The sequence below is a fragment of the Anomaloglossus baeobatrachus genome, chromosome 3, assembly GCF_048569485.1.
Source record: "Anomaloglossus baeobatrachus isolate aAnoBae1 chromosome 3, aAnoBae1.hap1, whole genome shotgun sequence".
NCBI classification, from domain to species: Eukaryota; Metazoa; Chordata; class Amphibia; order Anura; family Aromobatidae; genus Anomaloglossus; species Anomaloglossus baeobatrachus.
In genome coordinates, this window is record NC_134355.1 from 189266124 (window position 1) to 189288441 (window position 22318).

Below are 22318 nucleotides of genomic sequence, written 5' to 3' on the forward strand. Positions count from 1 at the left end.
CGTCGCCCAAGAGGGAGAGCCTGCCACCGACCAAGGACGTTACTGGCACGGCCAGATAATCAAGAGGAGGCTGCCTTGGTGGCAGCAGCTCCTGCCGACTTAGGACGCGGCTTCATGCGCCAGTTGGTTTACGAACCTTGGCTGAGTTAGTGGACGAGGCCGAGGGCTTAGAGGACGACCAGTTAGAGGAACGAAAGGAACGAAACCTCGACTGGTTCCTGCCCTGAACAGGTTTCCTGGGTTGCGGCATGGAAGTACTCTTCCTGCCAAAAGCTTCCTGAATAATTTCTTCCAGTTGTTCACCGAATAGACTGGTCCAAGCAAAAGGGAGCCCAGCAAGGAACTTCGTAAGAAGCATCTGCCTTCCATTCTCGAAGCCACAGGAGCCTGCGGGTAGCGAGGGAAGTAGCTGAGGCCACCGCAGTGCGGTGACAGTCTCCAGCATGGCAGACATGGCATAGGATGAAAAGACTGAAGCCTGGAAGTTAAGGCAACCATTTCGGGCATAAAGTCCCTGGTGAGGGAATGCATCTCCTCCCGAGAAGCAGAGATGGCTTTGAGAGCCCGCACTGCTGCAAAAGATGGGGAGAACGAGGCCCCTGCCGCCTCATATATAGATTTGGCCAGAAGGACAACCTGGCGGACAGTGGGATCCTAAAGCCCACTTTACACGTTGCAATTAGTTGTACAATCGCATTTGCGATGTGACACGCCCAGGTTGCATACGGGATCTTATGAGATTGCACGTTGGTCGTTCATTTGCTGTCACACGTGCGTTAGTAGTCTATGTTAAATTGGTCAATTTTGTGTGCGATCCTTTAGATCATGTGTTCTGTGACGTATGCATTGGGCACCTTTTTTTTTTTTTATTTATTGACTTGCCAAGCGTGTGTACTGTGTAGGGATGCGTTTTTACTATGTCATCTGCCGTTCAGCTCTGCTACATGGCCGCTAACAGCAGACACAGACAGCCATGTAGCAGAGCTGAATGGCAGATGACAGCAGACACAGACAGAGCCGTACTGTCAGAATGAACTCGGGTGAACTTCACCCGACTTCATTGTCATGCTGCGGCTCTGTCTGTGTCGCGCCCTGATCAGCGGTCACTGGTGAAGGACTCACCGGTGACCGCTAATCTCCTAAGTTACTGAAGTTAGCAGCCCTCTCTCATACTCACTAATCCCCGATCCCCGGCGCTGCACGGCGTTCACACTGCTCCGGCGGCTTTTACTGTTTTGAAAAAGCCGGCCGCCCATTAAACAATCTCGTATTCCCTGCTTTCCCCGCCCACCGGCGCCTATGATTCGTTACAGTGAGACACGCCCCCACTCTGAGTGACAGGTGTCACACTGCACCCAATCACAGCAGCCGGTGGGCGTGTCTATACTGTGTAGTGAAATAAATAATTAAATAATGAAAAAAAACGGCGTGCGGTTCCCCCCAATTTTAAAACCAGCCAGATAAAGCCATACGGCTGAAGGCTGGTATTCTCAGGATGGGGAGCTCCACGTTATGGGGAGCCCCCCAGCCTAACAATATCAGCCAACAGCCGCCCAGAATTGCCGCATACATTATATGCGACAGTTCTGGGACTGTACCCGGCTCTTCCCGATTTGCCCTGGTGCGTTGGCAAATCGGGGTAATAAGGAGTTATTGGCAGCCCATAGCTGCCAATAAGTCCTAGATTAATCATGTCAGGCGTCTAGGAGACACCCTCCATGATTAATCTGTAAATTACAGTAAATAAACACACACACACCCGAAAAAATCCTTTATTAGAAATAAAAAACACAAACATATACCCTGGTTCACCACTTTAATCAGCCCCAAAAAGCCCTCCATGTCCGGCGTACTCCAGGATGCTCCAGCGTCGCTTCCAGCGCTGCTGCATGGAGGTGACCGGAGCTGTAGAATACACCGCCGCTCCGGTCACCTCCACGCAGGTAATGAAGACAGCCGCGCGATCAGCTGCTGTCACTGAGGTTACCCGCTGTCACTGGATCCAGCGGTGGCCGCAGGTAACCTCAGTGACAGCTCAGCTGATCGCTGACCTCAGTGACAGCTCAGATTGTTTAATAAGCGGCCGGCTTTTTCAAAACAGTAAAAGCCGCTGGAGCAGTGTGAACGCCGTGCAGCGCCGGGGATCGGGGATCGGTGAGTATATGAGAGAGGGGGATAGACTGACATGGACAGAGAGTGAGGGACAGAGATAGTGACCGACTGACAGAGATTAGTGAATGACAGACATTGTGAGGCGCTTCAGAACGCAGCTTTTCAGCTGCGCTCTGAAGCGGACCTTTTTTAAGCTGCGGTGCAGAGCGCACACCTGCGCACATAGCATCAGACACCAAAATCGTATGAGGGATGTCACACGTTACAATTCACTAGGTTCGTGCAACAAAACGCTCAATTCTAGAGAATGATACGATGTGTTTGCGATCAACGGTTTTGCGTTCAATCCTGATCGCACGTAGATGTCACACGCAGATACCTCACAAACGATGCCGGATGTGCGTCACTTACAACTTGACCCCAACGACGGATTGTGAGATATATTGAAGCGTGTGTAGCGGGCTTTAGAGAGGTGCCGTCAGCCACTGATACAACTGTCTGGGCTGAACTAGACACCGGAGGGTCCACCCTTGGTGAATGAGCCCACTCCTTGACCACCGCTGGTGGAAAGGGAAAACGGTCATCAGAACTACGCTTTGGAAGCGTCTGTCAGGACAGACTCTGGGCTTGGTCACAGTGACCTGAAAGCTGGAGTGGATAAGGAACACACTCCTAGTTCTCTTAGTCAAGGTATACTGATGCTTTTCTGCCAGAGAGGGGTGCTCCCCTGATACAGGCGGATTGAGGTCCAGTACAAATATAATGGACGTAATCAAATCATTAGCATCTGCGTCACTTTCGGACAGATCAATGGGGTACATGGAGAGCGTCCGAGCCCCCAGTAAGGCATCCTCCTTGTCCTGCGAGTCAGAACCAGAGCTGCGGGACGAGGAAGGACAGGGGACCCTGCGTCTCCATTTTAGGAGGACGGGGTCTGAGACCAGATGAAGAATCCTCTGTGAGCTTTGCTGAGCGAGCCGTAGCAGCAGAAGCGCCCTGAGGAGGGGGCTGATGCATGCTCAGCAGTGTTCGGGACAGCTGTCCCCTGGAGAGAGGGATTCTATCCAAGCCGGGGGTTCAGCCACCGGAGCCGGAGCAGCCGGAGGGACCACTGGGGATGAGCCTCCAGGCTGAGACACCCCTATGAGGACGAGGTCTGTTATGTGCTCGGTACAGGCAGTACGAGCCTACAGCAGTGCATAATAAGAACAGCCTTGCAGCCTTGCTCTGATGCGAGACATGCTGCAGAAGTGGGGGCTCTGTCCAGAATGACCCCCAGCAGAGTATATAAACAGAGTATATAAGAGCTGCACAACCGGAGGTTGTGGCTTGCCAGACCGTTTAACATAGGGACATCTCTGTGCCCTTCAGATCCCCCAGCCCAGGCCCCCATTTGTCACAATGTGTTAAAGCATCTGCCTTTGCAAACATTGAGAACGCTGAGAAAATGGCGTCCGCAGCGAGGAGAGGGGGCGGGGCCTACTGTGAGAGCAGGACGGAGGACAAATGAGGCATACAGGGGAGGGAATCTTTCCTCAGTGAGGAGTGTCCCTTCCCTGTGCTGAACAGCCGCTGGGCGGAGCCACACTGTCCCACTGCACTGACTGACATGCAGGGGAAGAGAATCGAAACTAGGCCTCAGGTGAAGCCGGGGCCTAGATTTAAACATGCGGCCAGCGTGCAGGCACCATCGGCGCGGTTCTCCAGTGAAAACTGGAGAACCGGCCGGAAATGTTAACACAGTTAAATAACACACTCTCCCCAATATATAAAGTACAAGGGACCCCTGGAAAGACAACCGTCTGTGGTAATAACGTCTCAGTACTTAGCTTGTGAGACGCAGGTGCCAGGTCCCTGGGGGGTGATCGCTCCGTCCGTCAGGATCCTGAACAGGGCTGCGGATGGAGACCGGTCTCCTGCAAAGCAGTGAGAACCGAGAAGGCTCCCACTTCAAGCCAGAGCCTCAGGGCATGGTGAAGGAGCGCGGCATGAAAAGGGCTCCAGCCCTGAAATCAACCTTAACAGCACCGCCGACACAGTGGGGTGAGAAGGGACATGCCGGGAGTCCAGATTGGACCCGCTTTTCTTCCAAATCTTTGAAATCAAAAATCAAAAATCAGAGGATGCATGTGTGTGTGTGACCTCCTGAACACAAAGCATTGAACTGGTTGGATTTGTCATCCGGGGAGTGTATATGCTCGGAGGGAGTAGCTACACTTTTAGTGTAGTACTTTGTGTGTCCTCCGGAGGCAGTAGCTATACACCCCATGGTCTGGGTCTCCCATAAGGAACGATGAAGAAACTAGGTTTATTTTGAATGAGTTTTAATAGCTAAAGAAGAACTAAATATAAACTATAAAGTTATTCAATTTTTTCTTGGCGCATTAAGTGCTTTCAAAGACAAGTCAATACCTCTATATGTCCAGTCCGTTCCACCAATAAATTAGATTATGAATGTATATTCAAATGAAGTGCTTAAGGTGCATGGAAGCTCCAAACCTCTGTCACGCCGGCTCTATTCCCACACAGTGCTGCCTTCTCCTGCTTGTCTGTCAGCTCCTTTACTGTGTGACTTCAAGCAAAGAAGCAGTAAGTCAAGCAAAAAGAGGCAGGGCTTGGCTGTAAACAGAGCTGGGGAGAGTAGAGGTTTGAGAAGAGCTCCCACACATCTAAAGCACTTTAACCTCATTAGCATATTCATTCAAAGGCTGATTTCCATGTAAACGTATTGCTGAATTTGTCTTTGAAAGAAATACAGGTACAAGAGTTTAGGTACCATCACACTAAGCGACGCTTCAGCGATCCCACCAGCAACCTGACCTGGCAGGGATTGCTGGAGCGTCGCTACACGGGTTGCTGGTGAGCTGTCACACAGGCAGATCTCACCAGCAACCAGTGACCAGTCCCCAGCCAGCAGCGACGCGTGGAAGCGATGCTGTGCTTGGTAACTAAGGTAAATATCGGGTAACCAACCCGATATTTACCTTGGTTACCAGCGCACACCACTTAGCGCTGGCTCCCTACACTCCTAGTCAGAGTACACATCGGGTTAATTACCCGATGTGTAGTCTGGCTACGTGTGCAGGGAGCAGGGAGCCGGCACTGACAGCGTGAGAGCGGCAGACGCTGGTAACGAAGGTAAATATCGGGTAACCAAGGAAAGGGTTTCTTGGTTACCTGATATTTACATTGGTTACAAGCGTCCGCAGAAGCCGGCTCCCTGCACACTGCACATTCAGTTGTTGCTCTCTCGCTGTCACACACAGCGATGTGTGCTTCACAGCGGGAGAGCAACACTAAAAAATGGTCCAGGACATTCAGCAACAACCAGCGACCTCACAGCAGGGGCCAGGTTGTTGCTGGATGTCACACACAGCAACATCGCTAGCAACATCGCTGTTGCGTCACAAAAGTTGTGCCTCAGCAGCGATGTTGCTAGCGATATTGCTTAGTGAGACGTGGCCTTTAGACACAAGAACGCATAGAATACTAATTCTGTTTGTTCTAATTGGAACAAACAAATGGAAAAGGTGAACGGACAAATCAACATAACCTTAGGCCTAAAAAACACAGTAGATTGCTGTCTGTCGAACAATGGTTTGGCCGATCCTACAGCCAGTGGCTATTTGAAACAGGAGTGCTTGAGTTGAAAAGCGCTCCTGTATTCTGTATAGAAAGTCACTGGCAGATGGTTTAACCGTAGAGAATAAAAGGATTGGCAGTCTGAAATCAGACATGCCAGATCTTTCACTCCCATGACAATCAATTGTTGGGGGCTCCTATACACATCAGGTTTTCAGCCAAACCCACCATTATCGGAGGATTCAGATGACATAAGTCTACTATGTATGGGGGCTTTAGTCTGCACTTGTCAGAGATCTCTCAGATCTTCCTTGTTACCTACTTATTATTATTTGAAATCAATACCTTTATATACATTCTATCTTATCAATATCTTTTTTTTGCCGGTGAAGTATCCAGAATTGAGCACAGTATCCAAAAATGTCTACCAAAAACTCAGATTAGTTAACTGCAGACATACACACACTTATTTTCTTACTATTTTATTCTTACCTGTATCATGTTCTTTTCTGAACAATCTGGTCGAAGCTTCCAGAACCTTTATAGCTGTTTTGTGAAGCTCTTTTCTCAAACTGTTTGTGATTCCTAAAAACACAATATGCAATTACATTACTTATAAGATTAGTAAAAATTGTGGAATTAAGAAAACAGTGATTGATAATCTATTAATATTGCATAAAAATACTCCATATTGTCAAATTTATGAGAGCACCTGACCATACCTGCAATATGAGCTTGATAGACATTTTATTATAAAATGCATTACAGAGGGTTCGATGTTCTGACTACCCATCAGTACAGCCGCACGCTCTGCTGACAGGAGTGGGTTGGCTGTATGTATTCCTATGCAGCTGAGATGCTCCTGTCCAGAGAGTGTGCGGCCGTGCCAGGTGATGCGATGCGAGACTCGCGTGAGTCACATACGAGTCACTTGCAAGTGTGACTCCAACCTAAGAGATAACACAGAAATGAAAAGAAAAGAGAGCTGCTGCGGTGGAGACCAACTAATTAATATTTTCACACACAGACACAACAAATTATCATTAAATTGGGACTTAAATTGTGCAGATGTGTTGTTTTCATTGCTTCTTATTACATTTTACTGTGATATTTCAACAACCAAAAACTGAAATTCTGTTGTTTCGATTTTTTTATTATTACGCCGTTCACCAATTGGGTTAATTAATCTTATATATAAACTATAGAGCAATGAAGCCCCAATAATGCATAAAATATACATCTTATTGACAAACACTTAAAAAGGTATACCAAGAATACATATGCAAGGTATAGAGACAGCAAAAGAACACCAAAAAAAACCAGAAGAAAGTAATAATAATAATAATAATTATAATAATCATAATAATAATAGTAATCAAAAGGTAATAAAAAATGAGGTTCCTAGTTAGAGCTCAAAAAGAGGGAAAATCATATGGTATCAGATGTGAATGGGTGTTCCACTGAACGAAGAATTCAATGCCATGTGCATATGTCTCAAACAAATGTACACTCCCCCAGTGAGGTGCAACACTACAGTCACAGAGCAAGTGCAGACACCGTAATTAAAGCATGACAGTGTGTTATAAGAATAGCAACACCTTTCCCATGGCCAAAAGTGTTGCGCAGATCTAGATTACCAGTTGCAGAAGAAAGTTCACAGAGTAGATTACATGGGATAACAAGTTCTTTACTTTTTGGAATATGAGGTAATAATATGCACAGTCATACAGCATTGCATGAGGAAGAGAAAGTGAAACAAAAAAAACCAACAAGACACTTTTTACAATACAGTGAGTAAGGAAACTACACAACATTGCCATCTACTGTTAGATCAGCATAAAGTCCTCCGTCACACAGACAAAGTAGTCCTCATCTGTTGCATATACCAACACCCTTTCTCAACAGTAAAGACTTGTTCAGTTAAGCCTAATTTCTTCATTAGTCTCTGATGTCTTTCAGAATTCAATGCCTTCGTGAAAATATCTGCTGTCATATCTTCAGTTGGACAATATTCTAATTTCAGGATTCCTTGTTCCTGGTGATCACTCAAGAAATGATACTTCACATCAATGTGCTTGGTTCTTGGGTTAACTCTTTTCATCTGAGCAAGAACAAGACATCCTTGATTGTCCTCATTTATTTTTGTTGGTTCCAACTGTGGTTGTCCTAGGTCTGATAGCAATTGTCTTAACCATAGAACTTCTTGACTCGCATGTGCTGCTGCAACATATTCTGCTTCTGTTGACGACAGCGTTACTATAGATTGCTTTTTACTAGTCCAACTAATTGGTCCGCCTGAGAGAAAGAAAAGATAGCCACTGGTAGATTTTCTGTCAGTTGGATCTCCAGCCCAATCTGCATCAGCATATCCAGTTACAGTGCATTTATTACTTGTAAGTAGTATCAGTTTAACGTTGCTAGTTCCTTTGAAATAACGTATTACTCTCTTCACGGCATTCCAATCCTTTTTATTTGGCTTCAACACTTTTATACTCAGAATTCCTACTGCTGCTGTGATGTCTGGCCTTGTAATAGTTGCTAGATACAGTCATTTTCCCATTGCCGTTCTGTGCTCTTCATTATTTGGTAACACATTTTGCTCGGTATTCATCTCTTTAAGATAACTGCTTTCCATTGGAGACTACTGTTTTTGCATCCTTCAATCCAAATGTTTCGATTATGTCTTGAATCATGTGATTTTGATTAAGTAGGAAACTTCCATCTTCTTCTCTTTCTATCTGAATTCCTAGGTACTGTTTCACATTTTCCAAGTCTTTGATCTCGAAATGTTGATTCAGAATTTTTAGTTTGTCCTCTTTGTCCCTTTCTTTTTCAAAACAAACTATGATATCATCAACATATATGAGTACATAGATCCATCTGTCCATCAGTCCTTTTGTGTATAGGCAAGGATCAGCTTTGCTTCTTTGAAATTTTTCATTTGTGAGCACTTCTGTGATTTTATCATTCCACGCTTTAGCAGCTTGTTTTAAACCGTATATACTTTTCTGTAGTTTACAAACCATGTTCGGGTTACTTTTATCTTTGAATCCTGGAGGTTGTTCCACGTAAATATCTTCTATTAAATCTCTATTAAAAATGCTGTCTTTACGTCTAGATGCTTCAGCTCCATTTGTTTCATTGCTGCAACTGCAAACAAAGTTCTTGTTGTAGTATGTTTGACAACTGGAGCAAATGTTTCATCACAGTCTTCTCCATATTTTTGAGAATAACCTTTAGCTACGAGTCTTGCTCGATATCGTTCAGCTGTACCAATCTGTTTGGTATTTTACTTTAAAAAACCCATTTACATCCTATAGCTTTTCTTCCTTCTGGTAATTCTCTCAGTGTCCATGTCTTTGAGTCATGCATGGATTTTATCTCTGTTTCTGTTGCTTTTATTCATTTATTAGCTTTTTCTTCAGGAAGTCAAGATATGTCTTCCCAAGAGGTAGGCTCATAAATTTTGCTTGTACTTGCCTTGTATGAAAGACATATTGGTGGTTTTCCTTTGTTTTCTCTTATTGAACGTCTTGGTTCTGTATCTGTTTGTAGTTGTATCTCTTCACTTTCAGTATTCTGTTTTTCATCAATTTCAACTTCTTTTTCATCAGATGTTCTTTCAGCTATATCACTGCTGTTTTTCTCATTTTTTTTTGTTTCCAGTGAAATCATAGTGTCTTCATTTAGATCCTCAATGAATGTCACACTGTTACTCACCATAACTCTGTCTGTTTTGGGATCTAGGATTCTATATCCTTTGCAATTTTCACTATATCCAACAAATATTCCTTCTATGGATCTGTTTGTAAGTTTGGAACATTTTTCTGTTGGAATAAATACAAAAACTTTACATCCAAAAACTGTTAAATGATTCACACTTGGTTTCTTACCTTCCCACAGTTCATATGGTTTTTTTTCCGTTTTCTAGAAAAAAGTCAGTTTTGAGATAAGTAGCTGTCATTGCTGCTTCACCCCAATATTTCTTTGGTAGTTTGGAATCTGTTAGCATACATCTTATCATTTCAGTCAGAGTTCTGTTTTCCCTTTCTGCTACTCCATTTTGTTCAGGTGTGTATGGAACAGTCTTTTGATGTTCTATACCAGTGATGGCGAACCTATGGCACGCGTGCCACACTGGGCACACAGAGCCCTTTGTGTTGGCACGCGCGCTGTTGCCACACTGAGCCACGTTGAACTGCCGATATGATCGCACCGGCAGATCAACGTGGTGTTTAACAGAGGAGACATCTCTCCTCCCTCTGACACTCCTCCTCTCCTGGGCCGCAGGTTTGTTGCCTAGGAGACGGAGGAGCGTCACTCAGTAGGTGGCGCCGGTGTCTTGTGGCCGCGAGGTGGAGCTGCTGCTAGAAGGTGAGTTTTTGTTTTTTTTTTATTTTTAAGCTGTGTGCGGCTGTGCCAAGGTGTGGGGACAGTGCCAGCACGGGGCATGGAGTGCAAGGGACAAACATGGAGAGCACGGGGCATGGAAAGCACGGGGCATACATACAGAGCACGGGGCATGGAGAGCACGGGGCATATAAACAGAGCACGGGGCATGGAGAGCACGGGGCATATAAACAGAGCATGGGGCATGGAGAGCACGGAGCATACATACAGAGCACGGGGCATGGAGAGCACGGGGCATATAAACAGAGCACGGGGCATGGAGAGCACGGGGCATATAAACAGAGCACGGGGCATATAAACAGAGCATGGGGCATGGAGAGCACGGGGCATATAAACAGAGCACGGGGCATACAGAGCACGGGGCAAACATGGAGAGCACGGGGCATATAAACAGAGCACGGGACATGGAGAGCTCGGGGCATATAAACAGAGCACGGGGCATGGAGAGCACGGGGCATATAAACAGAGCACAGGGCATACAGAGCACAGGGCAAACAGGCAGAGCATGGGGCATACAGAGCACGGGGCAAACAGACAGAGCACGGGGCAAACAGACAGAGCACGGGGCAAACAGACAGAGCACGGGGCAAACAGACAGAGCACGGGGCAAACAGACAGAGCACGGGGCAAACATGGAGAGCACGGAGCAAACATGGAGAGCACGGAGCAAACATGGAAAGCACGGGGAAAACATGGAGAGCACGGGGCAAACATGGAGAGCACGGGGCAAACATGGAGAGCACGGGGCAAACATGGAGAGCACAGGGCAAACATGGGAGCACGGGGCAAACATGGAGAGCACGGGGCAAACATGGGAGCACGGGGCAAACATGGAGAGCACGGGGCATACATGGAGAGCACGGGGAAAACATGGAGAGCACGGGGCAAACATGGAGAGCACGGGGCAAACATGGAGAGCACGGGGCAAACATGGAGAGCACGGGGCAAACATGGAGAGCACGGGGCAAACATGGGAGCACGGGGCAAACATGGAGAGCACGGGGCAAACATGGGAGCACGGGGCAAACATGGAGAGCACGAGGCATACATGGAGAGCACGGGGCAAACATGGAGAGCACGGAGCAAACATGGAGAGCACGGAGCAAACATGGAGAGCACGGAGCAAACATGGAGAGCACGGAGCAAACATGGAGAGCACAGGGCATATAAACAGAGCACGGGGCAAACGTGGAGAGCACGGGGCAAACATGGAGAGCACGGGGCAAACATGGAGAGCACGGGACAAACATGGAGAGCACGGGGCAAACATGGCTGCAAGGATGGGGGAAACGTGCAAAGATGGAGAGAAACATGCAAAGATGGGGGAAACATGTCTGCAAGGATGGGGGAAACATGAATGCAGGGATGGGGGGAAACAAGACTGCAAGGATGGGGGGAAACATGACTGCAAGGATGGGGGGAAACATGCAAGAATGGGGGAAACATGCAAGGATGGGGTACATTTAGCAGGAAGGGGAACATGCCAGGAAGGGGTACATTTACCAGAATGGGGGTAAACATGAAAGGATGGGGGAAAACATGCCAGGATAGGGGGAACATGAACATGCCAGGATGAGGAACATTTAGCAGGAAGGGTGACATTTATCAGGATGGGGTACATTTACCAGGAAAGGGGACATTTACCAGTATAAGGGAACATGCCTGGATGAGGTACATTTACCAGGATGGGGTCATTTGGGAACATGCCAGGATGGGATACATTTACAATGATGGGGTACATTTACAATGATGGGGTACATTTACCAGGATGGGGTACATTTACCAGGATGGGGTACATTTACCAGGAATGGGGTACATTTACCAGGAATGGGGCCATGATGTGGACAAATATACCAGAATGTAGGAAATATATATCAGGATGGGGGATATGTTTACCAGGAAGTGGCCGAGGAAGGGGGACAAAACTACACAATGAAGGGGGAGGGGAGCAACTCGTACATCTTTATGGGATTTCAAGATGTTCAGACTTTGAAATGTAGATGTGGATTACAGGGTGAAATCTGATTGCATTTCATGCTAAAATCTCTGTCTAATCTGCTGCAATTTTTTCCAGAAAGATCAATCAAACTGCTGTGTCTGGAAAGGGCAGGGGCTCAGCTTCAATGTGTGGTAAGCACCCATGAGCATGATGCCCCCTGCTGAAGAGAAGAGAAGACTGCAAAGGTAAGATTACAATCAATTATTTACATAATAGGATTGGTTGGCACTTCAGGAAAAAAAATGGATTTAGGGCTACAGTTTGGGCACTCGGCCTGTAAAAGGTTCGCCATGACTGTTCTATACCATTTTCTCGTAAGTAGTTTTCTATTTCGTGTCCTGTGAATTCACCTCCATTATCACTTCTAATGGCAATTGGCTTCCTCTGAAACTTGTTATTCGACTTTGTCACGTAGTCTACTAATTTATTGAAAACTTCCCTTTTGTTCTTGATCAAGTATGTGACTGTGTATCTTGAGTGGTCATCTATAAAAGTCACTATATATCTATTGCCTCCTGATGTAGTCACTTTCATGGGTACCACATACATCAGTATGCACCAAATTAAGTGTCTTGTGCTTTTTGTCTCACTTTCTTAAGGTACAGATATTCTTGTAACTTTAGATTTTATACAACATTCACATCTTACGGTAATTGAGCAATCATATATCAGTAGATCCTTTGTCAATTCTTTTGTAGCTCCATTATACTTTCAGGATGTCTGTGTTCTAGACATCTATGCCACATGTGAATACAATTCTTGTGATCATGTGTACACAACTTCATCTCTTCCTTTAATGTGTCTAGATGATATAATTGTTCATCTGCCTTGACATTGGTTATTATCTTATTTCCCGCTAGGATTGTACATTCATTATCTTTTAATTTTACAGTAAAGGCCACTTTACACACAGAGATAAATCTGCGGCAGATCTGTGGTTGCAGTGAAATTGTGGACAATCAGTGCCAGGTTTGTGGCCGTGTACAAATGGAACAATATGTCCATGGTTTCACTGCAACCACAGATCTGCCAAAGATTTATCTCTGTGTGTAAAGTGGCCTTAAGTCCTTGTACAAGTATTTTTTGATTCATGTCCATACTTATTAGAACAGTTTAGCATTCCTTGTCTAATATCTTCCGCAGTTATTTTGCTCCCATCTGCAAGATAAATGGCTTCCCTCTTATTTAAATCATGTTCAGTAAAGAAACTCTCATTACTTGTCATATGACTTGTTGCTCCTGAGTCAAAAATACAACCTGATGATGATTCATCTCATCAGCTACTTTAAATGTGCCATTCCAATTATTTACACATGAATCAGATATTGTGTTTTTCACCTTCTGTGTATTCTCTTTATGGTGTAATTTCTGTTGTTCTGCTTTCCATATAGTACAGTCTTTCTTTAAATATCCCTTTTTCTTACATCTGAAACATTCTCTTGACTCTTTATTATGGGGTCTCCTTGATTCTGTAGCTTTAAGAGCATTTCCACCATCTTTTTCAGTAGAATCATTTGTTTGCTCTTTCCTTCTTTGATATTCATCTGAGTCTGGTCTTCACAAACTCTAATGTAATGTCTGCTTCAGGTCTTGTCTCTAGTGTGTTTATTAAAGCAGTGTAAGAATCAGGTAAACTGCACAATAATATACCTATGTGCCTATCCTTAATATCTTCACCAATTGATCTCAGCTGTGATATCAATTCCATAATGGAGAATATATGCTTATGAATGTCATTCTCTGCACTCAGTCTCATACTGTAAAGCTTTCTTAGCAGAAATAACTTGTGATTTAAGCTGGGTCTTTCATGTAGCTTTCTTAATGCCTCCCACATTCCTTGTGCTGTATCCTCATTCCTTATATGGATTAATTGAGAATCTTCCACTAATAGGCTGATAGTAGCTCTTGCTTGTCTATTTTTCTTCTCCCATGTCTGATTATCTTTGGGTCTATCTGTAGTGATTAATTCCCATAAATCATCTTTAGACAATAACATCTCCACTTTGAACTTCCATAACTGATAGTTCTCATTATTCAGCTTAGCTACTGTGAGTTTTGGCTCTGTGCTACTCATCATTATCATTAACTTGTCTTACTTGTTTGGAGAGAATTGTTCTGAAGAATTCTTCTGCATTCACCAGGGTCTTGCTGAGAATTCTGGTGTCCTTGGTGTCTGGGATCTTGGGGTCTGGGATCTTGGTGTCTAGTATTTAGTGCCTGGGATCCTGGGATCTTGGGGTGCCGGGGAATCTTGGGGTGCCTGGGCTCATAACCTGTTGCACAGCTTCTAGCTTCCCAGTTGCAGAAGAAAGTTCACAGAGCAGATTACATGGGATAACAAGTTCTTTACTTCTTGGAACATGAGGTAATAATATGCACAGTCATACAGCATTGCATCAGGAAGAGAAAGTGTAACAAAAAAAAAAACATCCAGAGACTTTTTACAATACAGTGAGTAAGGAAACTACACAACATCACCATCTACTGTTAGATCAGTATAAAGTCCTCCTTCACACAGACAAAGAAGAAGTCCTTATCTGTGGCATATACCAACAAAAAGTCTATTCCTCAATATCCCAAAAATCTTATATGTTTATCGACTAAACTTTTACAGATCCAGTGATACCAATTATGTTGATTTTTTTATGGGGGTTTTTGTTATTTTTTTTTTTTTACTCTATTTTTTGATCATTTTAGGGTACTTGAACTTGTGATCATTTGATTGCTTATGCTATATAGTGCAATTTCACCATTGTGAAAAAAAGAGGTTCTCATATGAAATCCACCCACAGAGTAGGCTTCACAGGACAAGCAAGATGGCGATGATGGGGACCTCCATCAGGCAACCCATTGCTTTCCCGCAATAATACCACAGGGAGCTGTAGTTACAGGCAGATACCAGCTATACATTACAGCTGGTAACTGCCTGGTAAGGGGCAGGCACAACTCCTGAACCTGCTCAATACATGGCAACCTGACTGATATGTACCATTATGTCTTATATTGGGAAGGGGTTAATGGGGTACAACAAGTCTCAAAACAGAAATAAATTCAACATTTTTGCTTAGATCAGAGAAGACCAGTCTGTAATTGGATAACACAATATGGGATCTTTAGAATTACTGTTTAGTACAAATATTTCTTACCTTGGAAATAATTTTGATCTGCTGAAAGACTATGCACATAGATATATGACTGCAGCTTTTCTTGCTGGAGTGCTTGTGTGTCAAGTGTGATGGCTTTCCTAAGAGACTGGATTTCATATGTAATAAACACACAACCTCTGTTTATAAAAAGAAAAAAAAAAGAATGACTTAAACAATTGAAAATACTATGTTCATCACCTTTCCTAGCATTTACTGTAGATAACTTGTGTGCTGCAGTCTTTATATATCCATGGCAGGATGGCTAGAATGCTATCAGACAGCTGCCAAGTCTGATATTGAAATTGGCATTTTATGCGTTTTGCTCTCAAATTATCGATTTAATATCAGGCTGTAAATCTTTCAAACACAACTATATACCCAAGTCTGACTGATTGTCATAGAAAGTAAGTTTACTAATGAAAAGAGATCTTGGAGAGGATTCCCTCAGTTACATCTGTACTTCATGGAGTATACAGAAGACCTCATTTCGTTTATGATATAGGAGGGGGTGACAAATGTAGATGTGTTCTAGACGCAATGTTATCCCTCCTGCAGAGAAGTGAGTGTCCGCTGTGAGAGAACACAACAGCCCGTGCCCACTATCAGAATTCTTGGCGGTGCGGATTTTCGCTGTGCTCTCGCCGCTGATAATACTCGTGTCTCTACAAGCATAAATTAACATGATGTGCAGGCAATATATTGTATTCTATTATAATATTATCTACCACCTCCACTCCTATTATCTATAACACAAAATATTACCTAAAAACAAGAACATAATTGGTATCAATATTGTTCACGTTATGTAACCCACATGGTCAACGTCATTCTAATAAATATTTGAAATGTAATTTTTGGGCTCACATTGCCTACAACAGATGTTTTCAGAAAAGTAACAAAGAAGTCAAAGGCATGAAAACATGGTACCAATAAAAATTGATTCTGCTCTAACTCTACTGACCCACAGAATAACGTTAAAGGGTTTTTCAAAATCATTAAAGGGAACCTCTCAAAAGTGTCATCCTGCCCGAACCATGGGTACAATGAATAAGAGCCTGGCTGTGCCAAGAATGTTTTACTCTGCAACACTTCAGAGAAAATATAGTATGCAGAGCTGATTGGAAACTATAGGAAGAGACCTGACTACTCAAAAGCCCTGTCCATCTCATCTCCGCCCCACTCCAGCTGACTGACAAGTCTCTCCCATGTGAGAACATACTAGAGATGGGGAGACAGAAGGCGCAATAGGGTCTTACCCGGTATTTACCGTTAGAAGTAAAGAGAGGTACACTGACCTGGTCAGGTTGTGCCAGTCACAACTCTTTAGCAAGCATGTGAGTGTCCGCGTGGTCCAAGCAGCGGCCCCGTGCAAAATGTGGTAGAATATATCATATAGGAAAAACGGGTTTATGCCGCGCTAAAAAACCACTGATGTCAGGATAATGAAGCAATCTCTTTTTTATTTTAGCAATCCAACGCGTTTCAGAGACAAGGACCGTCTCCTTCCAGATTCTCCGGGCCCGTCTGTGACAGCCGATTCGGGCTCATTCTCCTTTCGGCTTCTGAATCAGAATAAGATTCAGAAGCCGAAAGGAGAATGAGCCCGGATCGGCTGTCACAGAAGGGCCCGGAGTATCTGGAAGGAGACGGTCCTTGTCTCTGAAACGCGTTGGATTGCTAAAATAAAAAAGAGATTGCTTCATTATCCTGACATCAGTGGTTTTTTAGCGCGGCACAAACCCGTTTTTCCTATATGATATATTCTACCATGTGAGAACATAGAAAGAGATCATTCAATCAACCAGAGGCGAGGAAAAGCCAGCCAAGGACATAACCAGATTAGCTATGTCTGTTTGCTTTCTGAAATGTCGCAGCATTTCAGAGTTAAATGTACAGGTGCATCTCAATAAATTAAAATATCATCAAAATTTAATTTATTTCAGTAATTACAAAAAGGGAAGCGCATATATTATATAGAGTCCATTACAAACAGAGGCACCTATTTCTAGTGTTTATTTCTGTAAATGTTGATGATTATGGCTTACTGTCAATGAAAACCCAAAAGTCATTATCTCAGAAAATTAGAATATTATATAAGACCAACTGAAAAATGATTTTAAACTCAGAAATGTTGGCGCCTACTGAAAAGTTTGTACAGTAAATGCCTCAGTACTTGGTCGGGGCTCCTTTTGCATGAATTACTGCATCAATGCGGCGTGTCATGGAGGCGATCAGTTTGTGGCACTGCTGAGGTGTTATGGTAGCCCAGGCTGCTTTGATAGCAGCCTTCAGCTCATCTGCATTGTTGGGTCTAGTGTCTCATCTTCCTTTTGAAAATACCCCCTATATTCTGTATGCATTTTAGGTCAGGCGAGTTTGCTGGCCAATAAAGCAAAGTGATACTGTGATTATTAAACCAGATAATGGTACCTTTAGCAGTGTGGACAGGTGGAAAGTCCGGCTGGAAAATGACATTTCCATCTCCAAAAACTTGACAGCAGAGGGAAGCATGAAGTGCTCTAAAATTTCTTGGAAGACGCCTGCGTTGACTTTGGTCTTGATATAACACAATGGACCTACACCAGCAGATGACATGGCTCCGCAAACCATCACTGATTGTGGAAACTTCACACTAGACCTCAAGCAGCTTGGATTGTGGCCTCTCCACTCTTCCTCCAGACTCTTGGACCTTGATTTCCAAATGAAATGCAAAATTTACTTTCATCTAAAAACAACACCTTGGAACACTGAGCAACAGTCCAGTTCTTTTTTCCTTGGCCCAGGTAAGATTCTTCTGGCCTTGTCTATTGGTCATGAGTGGTTTGACACAAGGAATGCGACAGTTGTAGCCCATGTCCTGGATACGTCTGTCTATGATGTCTCTTGAAGCACTGATTCCAGCAGCAGTCCACTCCTTGTGAATCTCCCAGAAATTTTTGAATGGCCTTTTCTTAGCAATCCTATTAAGGCTGTGGTTATCCCGGTTGCTTGTGCACCTTTTTATACCACACTTTTTCCTTCCACTCAACTGTCCATTAATATGCGTGGATACAGCATGAACAGGCTAAACACTTGAAATAGATCACGCTGTGTGTAATGACTCTATATAATATATGGGCTTCCCTTTTTGTAATGAATTTCTGAAATAAATTAACTTTTTGATGATATTCTATTTTATTGAGATCTGTTTGTAATGCTGTTTCTTGCTGCCTGTGGTTCAGGCAACGTGGATCTAATGACATGTAATAACAAGCAACTTTGCTATTTCCTTATTTTAAAAAATTGACTCTATTCTTAAGAATTGTGATTGCCCTCAAGCAATCAGGAAGCTAGATGACGAGGAGCAACACGCTCCTGAAGATCTATGTTGAGACCCATTTAACATGTTGATTTTCCCACCTGCTAAATAATATCAAAAGTAAAAAAAATAAATGGATTTATCTCCACCCCACAAAAATGTTTTTCTCTTTTTCAAAGTATTATTTATAGCCAATTAAATGATGGAGTTAAAAAATACAACTCAACTAAGTGAAAAATATACTATACTATAATAAAATGTGGTACACAATGTTGTATTGGTGGCAGTAATATGGTTTATGCCCATTCACAAGCCCTAAAATCTTTTTTCGATACTTGCAATTTAAACTTGTTTGCATTTATTTATTGAATAAGGTAATCCGCATACCCTAAAAAGAGTGATCCGGTAATCCTGGCGATGTTTCCTAAATAAAAACAAGAACAAATAGCACATAATGATTTAATTAACATATACCACATTTTTCAGACTACAGGGCACAGCTTAGATCTTACTATAGGACGCTCCCCAGGTTTTAACAGCAGAAAATTCGGAAAAAAAATACTTGTAATGAATTAAAACTTCCCATTCAGTGAAAGGACGTGGACGAGTCAATATCATTAATTTAAATGCAGGGTAGAACATGGAGGTAATAGATACTGTATATCATTAGTGTTTCTCTGCAGTGTGTGTTGTATACAAAGTGTGTCGCCCTGGGCAAGCCAGGGGACACAGGTCACACACCACCACACCCTACATCCCAGGTAGGAACATCTATGCTAACCAAAAATCCTTGTTGCCTTCCTCCAGAGACTGATGATTCACACCAGGGGGTGGGCCAGGCGGTTGGCTCCGCCCACCAAGGAGTTCACAGCTCTGGAGGCGGGAAGAACCAGGCAGATTAGCCCAGGCAGGGCTTGAGTGAAGTCAGCTCAGGGACAAGCTTGAGTAAACAACTAAGAGTAGTGAAGGAAGTAAAGTGGTAAAGGAGGAAAGCAAGAGTGGTGACAGAACAGAAAGAGCGTGTAAAAGACTGAAGTAGTCCAGCTGTGTGCAGGACAGGTCAGCAAGGTCAGCAACGGCGGTGACTGTCTGGAGGGGGACCGTTTGGAAGTTCCTGGAAGGACCCCGTAGGCTGTGTGCCCGGCGGTCTGGAGCAGTGTTCCGAAGGACAGTCAGCACCAGGGCAGGGGCCTCTCGGACCCCGGCAAGGCTTGGAGTCGCCATAATTTGCCGAATCCGTCAGTGAAGGGGACGTAGATCCCCCAACAACCAAGTCCCGATTGAAGGCAACAGCCCAGCCAGTGTAAAAGAGACACCGCCACCGCCAAGGCACCAGTTTCTTAGGGCCAGCGCCTGCGGGCAAAGAGTAGAGCTCCCCCGGTCCAGCTTGAAGCCGGGGAGCGGGTTACCGGTGGGGACCCATCGCAACCAACAAGTACACCAAGGTGCTAGGAAAAGGGACATCACCGTCACCTGCCGGGAGAGCAAGTGCAGCCGTCTGTGGGACCGTCTTACCAGCCGTTTGGTTTACCGTAAAAACTGTGTCAACGTCTCAGGCTGAGTGAGTACCACAGTGCCGCAAGGCACAGCGCTGCCCCCGCGTCCCTGCGCCCACCAGGCCCTGCACCTCCCAAACCATCACCGGGCCCCGGGATCACCAACCCCTACCCACGGAGGGGCAACACAACACCTGGCTGCTCCGCATCACCATCCCCGGGACCCCCGTATTGAGCAGCGGTGGTGAAATCACCACAACCGTGGGTGGCGTCACGGACAATAACCAATTCCCACACCCAACCAACCCCTTTCACTCACGGGCGAGGAGTGCCGCTCGAGAACCCCCGGGATCCGGCCTACAGCTCGAGCCACCACTGAGCAGCGGCCGCCGGACCCGAGCAGAAGGGGGTGAGCGTAGTGTGCTGACACACTCCTCCCCGCCCGCGACAAAAGCAAAGGATGCTTGGAAGTGTGGAGAAAGGAAGATGTAACTCCAATAGTGCTGGAAGATCAATGATGAAAAGGAAATGGCTAACAAAAATATGGATGCAAAATTATAGAACAAAAGAATTGGAACAGTTCCTTGGCATAATAGCCTGATATAAACAACAAGATCGTTTTCATTTGTGGAGGTCAAGACCATTCTTGATTTTTGTGACATGACAAGTACTCATTTCATACGTAATAGATAATACTGGGGCCACTCCGTTAATGACTCTTTACTGATGTGAGATAAATTAATCCAGAATGGAAATGAAGACTAGCGTGAATGATTACAATTTATGTACAGCACTGCTGCATATATTGGAGCTATAGGAAATTAAAATAATATAGATTATGTTGAACTTACTAATGTCTTTCCAGCTGCGGTCACGTCTTGATGCCGTCCCAGCCGTAGATATTTTTCTACAACAGATGAGACAATACGCCGCTACCGACATATTTTACCTACAAAAGAAAAAATGCTACAAATCAAACATAATTAGAAAGAGTATTGTTGTAAAGTGCACACAAATATTGAAATCAAGTGTACAATGAGTATTTCTCTTTATATACAATGTAATAGCATCAAGGTTTCTCTGTGTTGAAATGGGAAAACAGCAACAGGATGCCTAATCTGTTAACTGAAAGACAAAGCTCAGAATTACAGAATTAGTGTCATGCAATATTTCTGATTTTAAACTATTTTTATACTTTTTTTTTTTGCATAATTATAAGGACAAACGGACAAACGTATAGCCTGAATTTTTTCAGCAATTACATGGTTCATGGGAAAAAGAAGCCTTGAGACTTTATTTATCTTACATTTAACCCCTTAATGCCAAACCCTGTTTTCACCTCCCTGACTAGGCCAAATTATCCAATTCTGGCCAGTGCCACTTTATGTGGTTATTAGTAATTGGTGGACCCGGACTGCAAAAGTCTAGATCCGTATGAGTTAAAAAAAAAACCTGAGCACCGTCCCAGGGCACGGAGTTCCCAGGTCTGGCCATCTGGGTAATAAAAAATCAAAGAAAAAAGGAAGAAAGTAAGAATAAAGCAAGCACACTTCATACTTATCGGTCTCCGAGCGGCTGTACACTGTACCGGTGCCGTTCATTATCTTCATGCTTATGCACTGCTTACAGTGGAAGGCCCCGCGTCTCTAATTGGTTTTGTTATCCAGCCATGATAAAGCCGGCAGCTGGGAGCTGGTATTCTCAGGCTGGGGAGGGCCAAGGTTATTGGGCATGGGCATCCCAGCCTAAAAGTAGCAGACTGCAGCCACCCAAGATTGTCGCATCCATTAGATGCGACATTCCTGGCACTTTATCCGGCTCACCCTGATTGCCCTGGTGCAGTGGCAGTCAGTGTAATAAGGGGTTAATAACAGCTCACAGCTGCTACTAAGTCCTAGATTAGTAATGGGAGGCATCTATGAGACTACCCATTACTAATCTGTAAGTGAAAATAAATAAACACAAACACCAAAAAAATCCTTTATTTGAAATAAAATACAATAAAACCCACCCTATTTTACCACTTTATTAACCCCCAAAACACCCAGGTCCAACGTAATCCACACGAGGTCCCACGACGATTCCAGCTCTGCTACTTCTGAAGTGACAGCGCGTGGGCACAGAACATGACCACCTGCTGTGAGCTTCAGGCAGAGACTGAGCTGAAGCAATGAGTGGTGACATCACTCATGTTATTTGCTGTCACAGCTGGAGGGTCACATGGTCCTCCACCTGTCATTGCAGGTAACCTGACCTCAAGTGACCTCATTGAACT

At 44.3% G+C, this 22318-nt stretch overlaps 1 protein-coding gene across 1 annotated transcript in view; it reads right to left on the reverse strand.

The window, feature by feature from the left end:
• Positions 1-22318, reverse strand: part of SERAC1 (serine active site containing 1) — a 211783-nt gene that overhangs the window by 141379 nt on the left and 48086 nt on the right. Inside the window, exons 2-5 of the mRNA XM_075338188.1 lie at positions 20895-20992; positions 18935-18971; positions 15250-15386; positions 6187-6279 (exon numbers count right to left, since the gene is read on the reverse strand). Of these exons, the coding sequence (XP_075194303.1) occupies positions 6187-6279; positions 15250-15386; positions 18935-18971; positions 20895-20985 (358 nt within the window). The 5' untranslated portion in view covers positions 20986-20992. The remainder of the gene's footprint in view (positions 1-6186; positions 6280-15249; positions 15387-18934; positions 18972-20894; positions 20993-22318) is intronic.